The sequence below is a fragment of the Cheilinus undulatus genome, linkage group 7 (genome assembly GCF_018320785.1).
Source record: "Cheilinus undulatus linkage group 7, ASM1832078v1, whole genome shotgun sequence".
NCBI lineage: Eukaryota > Metazoa > Chordata > Actinopteri > Labriformes > Labridae > Cheilinus > Cheilinus undulatus.
The window spans coordinates 52,479,899-52,494,892 of NC_054871.1; the positions used below are offsets into that span (position 1 = coordinate 52,479,899).

The 14,994-nt window shown below is 43.0% G+C and overlaps 1 protein-coding gene across 2 annotated transcripts in view; it reads right to left on the reverse strand.

The window, feature by feature from the left end:
- shroom2a (shroom family member 2a) overlaps positions 1–14,994 on the reverse strand; it is a 144,480-nt gene that overhangs the window by 3,261 nt on the left and 126,225 nt on the right. For both annotated transcript variants that reach the window (XM_041791221.1, XM_041791220.1), the window contains 4 exons: positions 13,934–14,503; positions 11,176–11,745; positions 3,163–3,328; positions 2,775–3,047 (listed from right to left, as the gene is read on the reverse strand). In XM_041791221.1, coding sequence (XP_041647155.1) covers positions 2,775–3,047; positions 3,163–3,328; positions 11,176–11,745; positions 13,934–14,503 — 1,579 coding nt within the window. The remainder of the gene's footprint in view (positions 1–2,774; positions 3,048–3,162; positions 3,329–11,175; positions 11,746–13,933; positions 14,504–14,994) is intronic.

Below are 14,994 nucleotides of genomic sequence, written 5' to 3' on the forward strand. Positions count from 1 at the left end.
CTTCTGCGTCGTCCTCGTTATATCCACAGAGCACAGAAACATAAGTTTGTTTACTCCAGCCATGCCGTCCCCACAGTCCAGTCGGACCGGCGCCCTGCCCACTCTCAACGACGTCATCACAACAAACTACACGTACAGCTCAGTAACCTGAGACCTCTCAGATGCACCAACGTCCCTCCCACTCCCCTCTGCTTATCATCTTCAAACATTTCCATAACATTTATGCTGCAAAATGCCCAGTCCATAAACAATAAAGCCCACCTCATCCATGACATCATCACAGACAGGAAAGTAGACTTCTTATGTCTGACTGAAACCTGGCAAAGCCCAAACGACTACTTCACACTAAATCAAGCAACCCCACCTGGCTATGTGTATATCCAAAAACCTCGCACCACTGGTCGCGGTGGGGGGCTGGCTGTGATATATAGAGAAGATTTCCAGGTTAAGGAGCTACCAGCACCCAGCACCTCAGCTCCCGAGTGTCTAATCATCTCTCTCACTGTATCAGCTCCGCTTCAGATCGTCCTCATCTACCTGCCTCCCAAAGCAACTACCACCTTCCTGTCTGACCTGTCTGAGCTCCTCACCTCTGTCTGCTCCAGGTCTTCTTCCATACTTCTCCTTGGAGACTTCAATATCCACGTTGACTCCACCAGCTGCACACTCACCTCCGAATTTCTATCACTACTGGACTGCTTCAACATCACACAGCATGTCCAAGGACCCACCCACTCCAAAGGTCACACACTGGATCTTGTGTGCTCCACTGGTCTCACCCCATTCAGTCCACAATGCCTGGACCTAGCCATCTCAGATCACCATGCTGTTTTCTTCTCTATCCCCAACCCCCTCCCCAGACAGCTTACGAAACGCAGCATCACTTTCCGTAACCTCAAGTCAATAAGCATCCCAGCCCTCAAGAACATGTTAGCTACCAACCTGACCACTACACACCCTATAACCACAGTTGATGCCCTGGCGAATCACTACAATACAGCACTATCCCTCAGCCTGGATTCTCTCGCCCCTCTGAAGACTCGCTCAGTCTCCTTTACCCACCCAGCCACCTGGTACACTGCTGAACTCCGCTTCATGAAGGCTTCTGGCCGACAGCTGGAGAGACTTTCTAAAAAAATCTGGCCTCACCGTCCATCTGGAGGCGTATAAAGAGCATGTGCACTCCTACAAAGAAGCTCTCTCCAGAGAGTCCAGCTACTACTCATCCCTCATCAGTGACCAGCAAAACCATCCCCGGATGCTCTTCTCCACAATAAATCACCTTCTCCGCCCCATTGACAACCTTCATTCCCCAGCCAACTTCGACCGCTGCACTAGGCACCTGCAGTTTTTCCAGGATAAAGTTGCCTCCATCCAGCAGCAACTTTCATCTGGACCTCCACCTCAGGATTTCACTTCACACCAGGACACCACTCCTCCGCCTTACTGCCGTCCTGCTTCATTCCCGTGGACACTCTCCAAGTGGCTGAATGGGTAAAGAAGGCCAAGGCATCCACCTGCTCTCTCGACCCCATGCCCACACCACTGGTGAAAGCATCTCTGTCTGTTCTGTGCCCCATCATGGTAGACATCATCAACACCTCATTATCATCTGGAATTGTCCCGTCATCCTTCAAAACTGCCTCAGTAACCCCCATCATCAAGAAGCCTGGGTCAGACCTGGAGGACCTCTCCAACTATCGACCGATCTCCAACCTTCCCTTCATCAGCAAAATTCTCGAAAAAGCAGTTGCTGCCCAACTCCAGCAACACATGTCCAACCATGAGCTCCATGAACCTCTTCAATCAGGATTTCGCACTCACCACAGCACTGAGACCGCCCTTATCAAAATAACCAACGACCTCCTCACAGCTGCAGATTCTGGACACATCAGCCTCCTCATTCTCCTTGACCTAACTGCTGCCTTCGACACAATATCCCACACCGTCCTCCTTGACCGCCTGTCTCACCATCTTGGCATCACCGGTACAGCTCTCTCCTGGTTTCACTCATATCTCTCACAAAGAAAACAGTTTGTCACCATCGGCACCTCTCACTCATCCCCCGCCCCAGTTAACCAGGGCGTGCCTCAAGGCTCTGTTCTTGGACCTCTCCTTTTCACCATCTACATGCTTCCCCTTGGACAGATTATTTACAAACACGGTCTCAGCTTTCACTCTTATGCAGATGACACCCAACTCTATCTCAGCACCAAACCATCTACTCCCCTCCCCACTCCCTGGTAAACTGCCTCCACGACATCAAAGCCTGGATGACCTCTAACCAACTCAAACTCAACAGCAATAATACAGAGCTCATGGTGGTGGCCCCCAAAGCGCTGCTGCAGAAGGTTGGAGATCTCATGCTCGATGCGGACGGGACCTCCATCTGTCCGTCCTCCGAGGTCCGAAACCTGGGTGTCATCCTGGACTCCACCCTCTCCCTCCAGTCCCACATAAAGTCTGTCACCAAATCTGCCTTCTATCATCTCAAGAACATCTCCAGACTCCGACCATCACTCCCTGATTCTGTGGCTGAAACACTCATTCATGCTTTCATAACCTCCCGCCTGGACTACTGTAATGGAGTCCTGTCTGGAGTACCCAGGACAGGCTTCAGTACATCCAAAACTCTGCAGCTAGAGTTCTCACCTGCACTAGACCCTGGCAACACATCACTCCGACCCTCATCCTGCATTATGGTTCATTTTTTCTCACTGCAAAGCTTTACTACCATTTTCATGTTGGACCAAACAAGGTTTGTGCTTCCTCACCTTCTCCTCTGCCGTAGCGTCCTCTTCTAAGCTGTTGAGGGCGTTCTCTACTCGGGCCAGACGTCCCGACAGAGACAGCAGCAGGCTGACCACCTTGTCCAGGTCTCCCACAAACATCCTGAACTTGTCCAGCTCATTGGGTTTGCAGACCTGCTGGACTTGAGCCTCCACCTCGTTTCCCAGAGCGTTGTTGTCCAGGACGTCTTCCTGAAGACTCTCCCTTGCCTCCCGCAGGACCTGCAGCTTCTTGGTCAGGCTGTTGATCAGCTCTTGCTGCAGAGGGGGGTAAACAAACACAACTCATATCAAACAGGCTAAATGCTACACCCATTTTACACACAAATTTACCTTTGATCGCCAAAAAATATTCAGAGTGAGTGTAACGCACCTTTTTATTGGCCAGGTCGATGTCCAGCTCATCCTCAGAGCCCTCCTCCTCCTCCTCCTGCATGTCCTTCATCTTGATGAGAAGTTCAGCTTTGGGAGCAGAGGTGCTGTAATATGTGGAGCTGGTTACCATGGCAACAGCTGCAGTCATACTGACCTCCTTTTCCCTGAAACATAAACAAAGTTACATTCTCACATTGTCAAACCAACTAACAGATATTCAAAGGCGATCAGCTCTACACAAGAAGAACCGTGAGTTTAAGGATTTATCTATTAGCCTTTATTTGGAGGGGGCAAGGTGGTGGATAGTGCAGGAAGTCAGGGAGAGAGAGAGGCATATGACATACTGACAGAGGAGCAACGCACCAGATTTACATCTGCAGATACAGGGAGATGAAGATGTTTCCAAAAATGGGCTGCAACCTAACTGTAGTCCATCTGAGCCTCTAAAACTGTTGCTTCACAGAAATAAAGTTCCAGTTTTGACTCCCTGGTTAGACAGGGGGCTCTCTCCGGGCACTTCCTCCCACAGTCCAAACACATGCTGTCCAGGTTATCTGACTAAAACTTAAAGGCATTTTAAATCTCAAAACTAAGACTAAGGCCCAATTCCATTTCTACCCCCTACCTTTTTTTAGCCCTTCCCTTTAGGTTTTTGCATTCAAGTCAGGTGAAGGGGTGTTCCAATTCCCTTTTGATCTGAGGGCTAAGAGCTACATAGCCTTTAAAAGAAAGATTTTTCAGGACCACACTTGAAACCAAGGGGAATGATAAATTTCCCACCATGCACTGCGTTCACTTGTGAAATGGCACAACGGACAACGAAGGAGGCGCATAAATGTGAATATTTTCGGCATTTATAAATGATTATACAAACACAACAGTTGTTTTCTAATATATCTTTAGCTGCTAGGGATGGGGGTTAATCGTATTTTTAGTATGTACATGTGTTAAGTCATTGGATACAAAAAATGTGACAAAAAATATTGAACTTTTTCATGATATTCTAATTTTTTGAGATGTACCTGTACATGTGGGAGCCCAGCCATCAACAAAGGCAGATTACAGGACTGTTCAGCTGTGTTTTATTTACAGCTGTCATAAATTTCATGTAAATATCTGCTGATGTGGATTTTTAACAGTCTGAGCTAAAATCTGCCAATTACTAACTCATGCCAGCAGTATCTTGCATCCCTACTGTCAGGTATGGTTGTTGTTGGTATCGGTCTGTGGAAGAGGTCTTCCCCTGCTGGGCAAGAGGGAAAGTGTGTTTCATTGATCAAACCTGCGTGCACCAGAAATGTGGGTGTACGCTCAATTCCATGCACAGATCACTTATCATCTGTCAATCTGAGCGTGGGCGTACGATACACACCATGTCTGAGCTGGTGGACTCGCTGTGCAGGGGCCGGATTCTGGATTCAGGTCTAACCTGAGGGTCTAACAGGGTCACCTTTTTAACCAGAAACTGTCAACCTCATTTCACCAGTAATAAAATATGAAAAAAAAAACAAAAAAAAAAAACGGGTACGATGATAAATGATTTTGACATTTAAAAAGTTGAAAGGATAAGTTTAAAGGCTCACAATCTGAGAAAGGCAAATTTTTTTAGTTCAAAAAGGTCAAAACATGAAATTGAAATTAAAAAATTATGTTTTTTAATGGCAAATATATTAGAAAGGAAGTCAAAATCATGAGTTAAAAAGGTCAAAATATGAAATGAAGTTTCTAATCATGAAATTAAAAGTCAAAATTTGATTCAAAATTTTAAATTGTGAGACTAAAAGGTCAAACTATGGGATTATGAAGACTGAACAAACTGGTGAAAAAAGCTGGCTCTGTGGTCAGAATCAAGTTGAACTCATTGGAGGAAGAGGTGGACAGATGCACAATGAAGAAGGTGGAGGCCATTCTGGAGAACATGGATCATCCACTTCATATGTCCCTAAATGACCAAGGAAACAACGGTGGTGGACGGCTCCTCTCTCTTCGCTGCAGTACAGAAAGATATAGAAGATCTTTCATACCATCAGCAATAAGACTATAATTCTACCGTAAACAGATGAGACTCCAGACAAATGAATTTCCCCTCAGGGATAAATAAAGTTATTGTATTGTATTGTATTGTATCTCATGCTGAAAAGAATAGCTCTGTGTCATTGGCTGCTATGGGCATAAAAGGAGAGAAACTCATGGTGTGGCCCCATCCTCCCCTGACCTTTAACCCTACTGAGAACCTCTGGAGCATCCTCAAGCTAAAGATCTATGAGGGTGGGAGGCAATTCACATCAAAACGGCAGCTCTGGGAGGATATTCTGACATCCTGCAAAGAAATTCAAGCAGAAACTCTCCAAAAACTCACAAGTTCAATGGATGCAAGAATAGTGAAGGTGATATCAAAGAAGGGCTCCTATGTTAACATGGAACTTGGCCTGTTGAGATGTTTTTGATTGAAATAGCTTTTGATTTCAATAAATATGACCTCCTATTGCTGCACATTCAATGACCATTTTCAGTTCTTTACAACCTATAAAATCTTTTAAAACTCTGTTTTGCATAATGATGTGGAACAGTGCATTTTGAGGTTTTTATAAAAAAAGAAGGTTATCATTATGAAGTTTGTTCAAAAACATCTGAATTAAGCTCTAATGGCTGATGACTTGAAAAATATTCTGTCATTTGCATTAATATTTAGGAAAATAAGAGAAAATTTCATTTGCATAATGATGTGGAAAGCAGTGTAGTTTCCCAGAGCTCCCGATTGGACATCGTTTAATAGCTCCAAGTGTAAGAGAACTGCTCCTGTTTCTTTAGGTTTCACTGACTGTTTTAATGAAGCACTTTGTTGCGTCTTAGTTAGGTGTTTACTTAGCGTCTCCTCTCATGTCAAACATCCCATTTTGACACTTAAACAGGTTCTGTGAGCTGAACAAACACTCTGACTGCTTTAGGGCAGCTTAAAGAACCACTGATGCTGTCAACATGACGTTAAAACATTCACTCTCTGGTGAGACTCTGAATCAGGCAGCCGAATATTCTCATGATCATGAACAGTTAGGTCAGATGGAACATGAGAAGATCAGCAGCTTTGGAGTTTAGATAGAATGATGGGGTTCAGTTCCTTTTACTCAAGTGCTACTAAAATGTAAAAAGACCGAATGAATAAATGACAGATCTAACTAAGGTCAGCAGGTGAGCTCTCCATCCACCCAGATATTGTCTATACCAGGGGTTCTCAACCTTTTCAGCCCGCGACCCTTAAAATAAAGGTGCCAGAGACAGGGGACCCCCACTGTACCTGAAGGTGGCTGAACACAGTCATGCACATTCAAGAATAGTAATGTGGAGACAAGGACGTCCACTGGGGGGTGGGGGGGTGGGGGGCTTTCTGGGCTCCAGCCAAACTGGGGGCCAGAAAAATCATGGTCTACTGTAACGTTAATCTGTAGTATTTTCTATTTAACCTGAATAATAAAAATTCTTATCAAATTTTAATTCATTTGTGCAGTAAGTATCCCTCTTAATGTAAATCCTTTCAATACAAACAGAATTAAAATACAAAAAAAAAAATAGCTATAATGGGTTAATAATGGCAAAATGGTGGGAAATGTGGTGAAATTATATTTTAATAGTAGCAGAAAGGGGTTAGAAATGCCAAAAATGAGATGAAAGTTTTATAAAAAATAAAAATAGAAAGGGGATTCAAAAGCGGCTGAAATCGCGTTACAGTGGCAAAAATAGGTGGAAATTTGGTGAAATAGGATGAAAATTGATATAAACTGGCAAAAAAAGGTTAACAGAGGCAAAAATAGTCAGAAGCTGGCAAAAACGGGCATATCAAATTGTGAAATGTGACTTAAAAAGTGGTAAAAGGGGTTAACAGTGGTAATAATGTGTCAACAGAGCCAATAATAGGCAGAGTTGCAGTATTTGCTTTAGAAGTGACATAACAGGCAGAAAAAGTGGTGGAAAGGGTTAAAAATGGACAAAAAAAGGTTTTAAGTTACAAAAGTGGGTTAAAATTAGGCAAAATTGTTGTAATGTGGCAACAGAGTAATTAAAAAATGTTCTTAGTGTTTTGAAGGCATCTGGAGACCTCCTCTCAGTTTAGACTTGAGAAAAAGAACAGTTGCTCACAAAGCAGGAAAATGATCTATGAAGTTCTGACAGCATTTCCAAGAGACAAGAACTGAAGTAAGAAGCATCAACAAGACATTCAAAGAGAACCACACAGTCCAGAACAAGCCTGGCAGAGGGAGGGGGAGAAAGATTTTAGAGACTCTGGAAAGAAAACTAGTCAGAGATGGGTCTAAAGGGCCCAGAACAACTGCCAAAACTCTAGAGAAGGATTTAGCCATATAAAGAATTGTAGTCTCAGAGAAGACCATCACTACAGCCCTGTACATGAATGGACCAAGAAAAAGTCCACTTCTGCAGAAGAGAAACCTTCAAGCCAGGCTGAGGTCTGCTAAGGACAACCTGGAGAAGGGTTATGAATACTGGAAGCATGTCCTTCGGTCAGATGAAACTAAACTAGAGCTCTTTGGTCATAGAGATGTTGGAGATGTTTGGAGTTGTTTGGAGCTGTTTTCTAGGGGTTTTCTCCTCTTTAGACTAGTTGGTTAAACGAAATGTAAATGAGCGTTTAGCCAAAAAGGGAAATAGACACTTAGGAACATCCTTAGTTTGGAGAAAGAAGGGAGAGGCGTATCACCCAAAAAACACCATCCCCACAGTGAAACATGGTGGTGGGAGGATGCAGTGAGTTGGAACTAGGAATCTGGTAAAGGGATCATGAAAAAGAATGAGATGTGAAGCTTTAGAGGGAAAAAAACCCCAGCAGTCTTTAGCAAAGCTGGGTTGTCTTTTTGTCTTCTAACACAACAACCCAAATCAGACATGGCTCCTGGTGAAGAACTACCTCCAGGAGACCATGGTGAGTGTTATTGAGAAGCCTGCACAAAGCCCTGACTTAAATCCTGTTGAAAATCTGATGGCTGAACTGAAGACCATCAGATCTGGAGGAGCTTGAATGATAGGCCAGAAAAGAGTGCTGGGATTCCTCAGGAGATGGGTCTGAGACTAAAACTACAACAAACGACTGCAGACTGTTACCCAGCAACAAGGAGACATTATTGACTATTATCGCCAGGGGAGCTAATAATTCAGACCCTGGTAGTTTTTGTTTTTTGTGAAATAATGTAAAGTGAAACAAAGTAAGCATCCAAAATCAAACTAAGATTTTTGAGAAAGCTGTGTTGAAAGGTCCTTGTTCTGTTTCTGCACTTGGGAAAAACTTTTAACTAGTATGATTTTCATAGAGGTACTAATGATTTTATCCTGATCTGTGCATCTCCTGCTTTAAAATCTCTAGCAGAGCACAGATTAACATGTAGCAGTTTAATCTTGTTTAAAATAGAAAGATGCGTGCCCAAACTGTTTCTTTACAGGATATAAGAATGAACCCACAGAAATACAAATATCCCTCTACAAAAACACTAGATATAAAATCTCTTACTGTGTTAAAGATTCCAGAGGCTTCTGTCCCATACTAACTAGGATTAAGTCCTATCTCTTAATTTCAGGAAGCACCATGCTGTATTTTCACACATGATGAAAAAGTCTCTTCCTTCTTCTAATGCACTTCCTCCAGGTGGCTGGAAGCATCAGACTTCTGTAGACGAATGCATCGTTAAATATTTGTCAACACATGTGACAGCAGACTCTGCATTTACCTCTATCCTCCACTTTGAGCTTTAGGAAGAGGAACAAGAACAACAGGCAGAGAAGTTTTTAAAAGATAGAAACAGGCTGATGTACAGTGCATTTACAAAGTATTCAGAACCCCGTCACTGTTTCAGTTTTGTTATGTTGCAGCCAGTTGAAAAAATAATTTTAGTTCTGATTAATCTACACTCAGAACCTGATAGTCACTCTGACTGAAATCCTGTGTGGAGATGGGACAAAGTTCTAGAGGGACAACCATCCCTGCAGCCTCCACTGATCTGGGCTTTAAGGAAGAGTGGCGAGACTGAAGCTTCAGTCTCAGTGCAAAACACATGGAGATCCACTCTGAGTAAGCTACAAACTCTCAAAAGCCAAACAGGTTTTCACTGAGAGTTCTGGAGGTCACTGTGTTCTCTCAGTGCAGCAGAAATGTTTCTGTATCCTTCCGCAGATCTGTGCCTGTCAACAATCCTGTCTCTAAGCTTGGTTGACCTCATGGCTTGGTTTCCACTCTGATATCATTGTCAGCTGTGAGGCCTTCTATAGAGAGGTGTGAGCCTCTAGAATCATGTCCAATCAGGCGAATTTAGCACAGGTGGACTCCAGTCAAGGTATAGAAACATCTCAGCAAAGATCAGAGACACGGGGGGAACCTGAGCTACATGTACAGAGTTGCTGCAAAGGGTCTGAATTCACTTAAATGCGATACTATAGATTTGTATCTAAATGCATTTTTAAAAATGTCTAAAATTCTGTTGTGACTTTGTCAAGATGGGGTATCGAGTGTAGAATTATGTGAATAAGCATCAGGTTACAACATACGCAATAATGAAAAACTTTCTGAATAAGCTGGAGAGAAAGAAGGAGGCTTTCCTTGCTGAAAATGTGAGATTATTTAGCAATGATAACATTAGTCATTTATTAACCAAAGCAAAAACTGGAAAAGGTTACCAGCATTTAAATAACTGGCAAACTTAGAGAAAATGAGATATTTTCTAAGATCTGTTGAAGCCACTTTTTCTCAGGATCTAAAATCTGAATTGACCACCAACGTTAGAGTCCTTAATTTCAAACTTTAAAAGCTATTAACTCTTAAAACTTGTTAAAGTGAACTAAGAACAACTGCTTCCACCGGTGAAATATCTCAATTTGCTGATCAGCAGCTGAGACCTAAAGGTGCATTTACTCTTTCACTGGACTCTTGTGTTTCCTTAATGTGCAGTCTCCTCTTTAACAGTGATCATGATTGATCCTTTAACCTTTATTCTAACTACTTCATGAAAAATCTGGGGCACAGATGGCCTAGAGCATGGGTGTCAAACTAAAGGACCAGGGGCCAAATCCAGCCCTTGGTACAGTTACACCAGGCCCGCAAGATCATATCCTGTTCTTATTATAACTGGCCCTAAAATATAAGGTCTGCTGATTTCCTCCAGTATAAAAATGTAAACTTAACCATGATGATATCAACTATCCTAAAGCCATAAAAATGTAAAAAAAAAAAAGAAAGAAATGTGGGAAAAGAAATAAGTTTTTGTTTTCATTTCATATTTTTCATATATCGATTTGGCATTGTATAATTATGACTTCAATCTATTATTTGGACTTTTCTATCATATTTTAACCATTTACATTTATTATTTTGACTTTTTATCTTATATTTTGACTTTGTCAATTTATTATTTTCACTTTTTATGTTGTATTTTGACCTTTTCAATTTATAATTGATTTTTCCTCTAATCGGTTGACCTTTTCAATTTTTTACTTCGAACTTTATCTCATAGTTTGACCTTATAGGAGCACCATTTTAAATTTGAAGTCATATTTTTGCCTTAAAAACACAATTTTGACTTTCTTTTTTATATATTTGCCTTTTAAAAGCATCTAATTTTGTGTTTTGACTTTTTGAACTAATAAGATAATCATTCTATCTCAGATTTTGAGCCTTTTAACTTATCATTTTGACCTTTTCAATCTCAAAATCATTTATCATCAGTGCTACTTTTTTCCATAATTTATTACTGGCGAAAATGAGGTTAACAGTTTGGTTAAATGTCGATCCTATTAGGCCCTCAGGTAAGACCTTAATTCAGAATCTGGCCCCTTTTGTGATTGAGTTGGACACCCCCAACCTAGAGGTCAGGCCTGAGGCTCTTTCAGTGTGTGTTTTCCCACGTTACCATCCGTTTTTCTGACTCTATCTACAGTCCGATCTCTAAAAACCAAAGCTATAAGATCTCAGGTCACAGAAATAAGTGTGATTGTCTGTCTGGATCTTTGGTCTGACCTTTCCTCAGCAGGACGGGGAACTGTTTGCTTGGTCGGCGCCTTCCTGCGTTGATGAGCTCCCTCCAGCAGCTGCTTGTCCTGAGGAAAGAGCCCCTCCATCAGGTCCATGGTGGTCTTCATCTTTCTCTGGTCCAGAATATCAGCCAGTGATTTGTCCTTTCCCATGATGTCTCGGGCCAGCTCCTCCCTCTTCAGGTCCTCGTCAGACGCCCCCGTGGTTTTTGAGGTTGCTCTGTTGCTGCTGGGCTCGTCTGTGGGCTGCAGCAGCTGCTGACTGTCAGAGCCAATGGGATCTCTGACAGCGCTCATGTACATTTCTTTCTGGGGCTGAGGGTCCGTTTGAGCTTTGGGCTCCCTCTGCCGAGTGAAGGCACAGAAAACAGAGCTGTGTCCTGCAGCTCCCAGACCACCGAGCCTCGTCACAACAGGACCATGGGAGTCGATGGCAGGAGGGTCACTGTGCCACAGAAAAGGACTGTTCTCCTTCTCTGAAGTCTCCTCTGAGCGAACGATCCTGATGGGAACATTCCTGGCTGCAGAGGTTTGGTTTTCTATCACATGCTCCATTCTGAAACATCGGACAAAGAAAGAGAGAAAATTACAAACAGAGGATCAGCGTTTCCCTCTCCTCCCTCTGAGGAGCAGAAAAGCTCTAGTCGCATTTATTCCAGCTCCACAATGAATTCAAGTTTCACTGCATGATGCAAACTCAGATGTTTTCCATGCCCAGTCCTCTGAATATCTAGAACTCCTCCCACACTTTGGTTTCTGCTCACTGTTATAATCCTGCAGCAGCCTGAGCATCACCACAGATGATATCCATTAGCTCTGAATCAAACAGCTTCACAATGCCATTTACTCTAAGCTACACTGCAAGAAGTGAAATCTCAGTTAAATTAAGTGTATTTGATCAAGGAGTACTTCCTCCTACAGGCTTTACTTTTATGCTTTTATTTTGGTAGGACAAAGGGCAGAGTAGGAAACTTAGGAGAAAGAGAGAAGGGACTGGGATGCAGAAAAGGATCCGTGGGTAAGATCTGAACCTGGGAGGAGGACTATAACCTCTGTTTACAGATTCTACACATGAAAATAAAATCTGCACGCAGGTCTGGATTCTCCAGTGTTTTGGTTTTTGTTTTTAGATCCTTTGTAGTCCAGGCTGTATTGACCAATTACAAATCAGCATATCCCACTCTGTGGACAACAAAGAGCAGGCAGAACAGTATCCAGGCTTACAACGCACCACTTCCTATTAGCAGTAATGTCGTTTCCTGATCTCTACAAACCCACACTTTGTAAAAGTACGGCTAAAAATCCACTAGAGATATCAAACATTATCACACTTAAATGTTTCGGATCATCAAACCAATTTTAATATCTCACAAAGACAACCCAAGTAAATAGAACAGGCAGTTTCTAAATGATAATTTTATTTATTAAGGGAAAAAAATCCAAACCTATCTGGCCCTGTGAGAAAAAGTAATTGCCCCCCTTGTTAAATCATGAGTTAACTGTGATTAACCAGTTTTTGGAAAGCTGAGTTCAGTTTCACTGGCCACACCCAGGCCTGAATACCACCAGATTTGTTGAATGAAGAAATCCCTTAAAAAGAAGCTGTCAGACAAAGTGAAGTAGGCTACAAGATCTCAGAAAGACACCCATCATGCCACCATCCAAAGAAATGCAAGAACAAATGAGAAACAAAGTGATTGAAATTTATCAGTCTGGAAAAGGTTACAAAGACATTTCCAAGGCTTTGGGACACCAGGGAACCACAGTCAGAGCCATTATCCACAAATGGAGAAAACTGGGAACAGTGGTAAACCTTCCCAGGATAGTCGGCCAGCCAAAATGACTCCAAGAGTGCAACGACAACCCATCCAGGAGGTCACAAAAGAACCCAGAACCACATCCAAAGACCTGCAGGCCTCACTGGCCTCAGTTAAGGTCAGAGTTCATGACTCAACCATAAGAAAGAAACTGGGCAACAATGGCATCATGGGAGAGTTCCAAGACCAAAACCACTGCTGACAAAAACGAACACAAAAGTTTATCTCACATATGCCAAGAAACCTCCTGATGATCCCAAAGACTTTTGGAGAAAAAATTCTGTTGACTGATGAGACAAAGGTTAAATGTTCTGGAAGGTGTGCGGCCCGTTACATCTGGAGTAACAAAACTATGTAAGGTAAACAGTGCAGTTTAACACCAGAGCACATCAGACCAAACTCTTACATTCTGTTGCTTTAAGCTAACTCCAGATTAGTCCACTTTAACCTGTGCACTACAGGGGTATGGCCATGTTTCATTTAGAAATAACACTGCATGTAAAATTTAATCACAACAGTGCATTACTCATGAAAATTATTTCATATCTGACAGATTTACTTGTTTAGAGATTGTTTGCACATGTAGATTTCTGTCATTTTTTAGTTTTTTTCTTAAATTTGCTAAAAAAGTTGCTTGATCAAAGTAGTTATTTTCCTATTTTGTTTTTGCTTGTTTGGACTGTCACTTTGTGCAGTGTTTACACTCCAGAAAATGTTGCCCTGAGGCCCGTGGCTTTCATAGAAATGTGGAGAATCCCACTAATTTACTGCGGCTTGATAGCACTCACATGGTGACTGTACAAAAGCAGAGACGCTCAATAAGCTCCTTTGTATTGGCAGCATAAAGACATGCAGAGGAGAGGAGTTACAGCTCCATAAAACAGCTGCAGCATAACTTCATCTCATACAGAAACAGGAAAACCTTACCTATTTACGTCTTCATGCTGTAGAGAAACCGGAGGTTTGTCGCTGAGTCTCTGTGGGGAAAACTGTGGCGATGGGGAGCGCTGCCCCTCCATGGTGGCTGTCACAGCTCTGCAGGAGGACGCTGGGGGAGGGAAGGCAGCCTGAGGACTGGAGGTTGATAGATGGTGTCCTTTGTCCACCAGCCCTTTTCCCTGCTCTGAATCTAACTTTGCAGAGTTGGCTGGGGCTGAGGCGGGGTTAGGGGCAGCGTTAGGAGGGCAGTGGGTGAAGATTTCGCTCTGGGAACCACTGAGGGACTCATGGGACTTGACCTCTTGGTAACTTGGACGTGAGGGGGGCTTCTTCCAGGGTCCAGATGGCAGCTCGGTGGGGTCACGGTGCTGAGGGTGGGCGGACTCTGTGAGGCTGTGGGTGATAGACAAGGGTCTGAGGTTCACGGGTGCTGGGGCTGCTCTGTGTCTGCAGTCGGGGTTGGCTCCTGTCATGGGCGGAGGGGGTGGCGCTGGGTAGAGTTCAAACTCTGCTGACTTTTCTCTTATTTTACAGTCTCCTGGCCCCCTATCAGAGAATCTGAGGAAGACAACAGAAAGCTTTTAATAACACGTGCCGAGCAGGCAGGCAGCGGGGACCGTCATCTGCAGCTCACTCAAATAACAGAGGAGGCCGCGCTCTGCTCTCCTGCAGCCTCTGATTACTCCAACACGACAACTAAGGCTGGGGCACGTCGACCAAAAGTCAAACATTCAGCTGTCCATACACAACATATATTTATTACATATAAGAAACAACAACTCTCTGGCACAGTGCCAGAATTATAAACTTAGATATTGATTGATACCAGTGCAGTAAAAATAGAATTCCAGACACCAAATAAGGAGCCATTTTAAGGTTGTCCATTTCTTCTCTTTAATACCATGTGTTTGGATGATAAAACTCTCCATTACTGTTAAGATTAGTGATATTAAAAAGTTCAGCAGCGCAGTGATCTTAACAGAGATAATTAGAACACTGGTTCACATACAGGTGCATCTAAAAACAGAATAATGTGAAAAATTTTCATA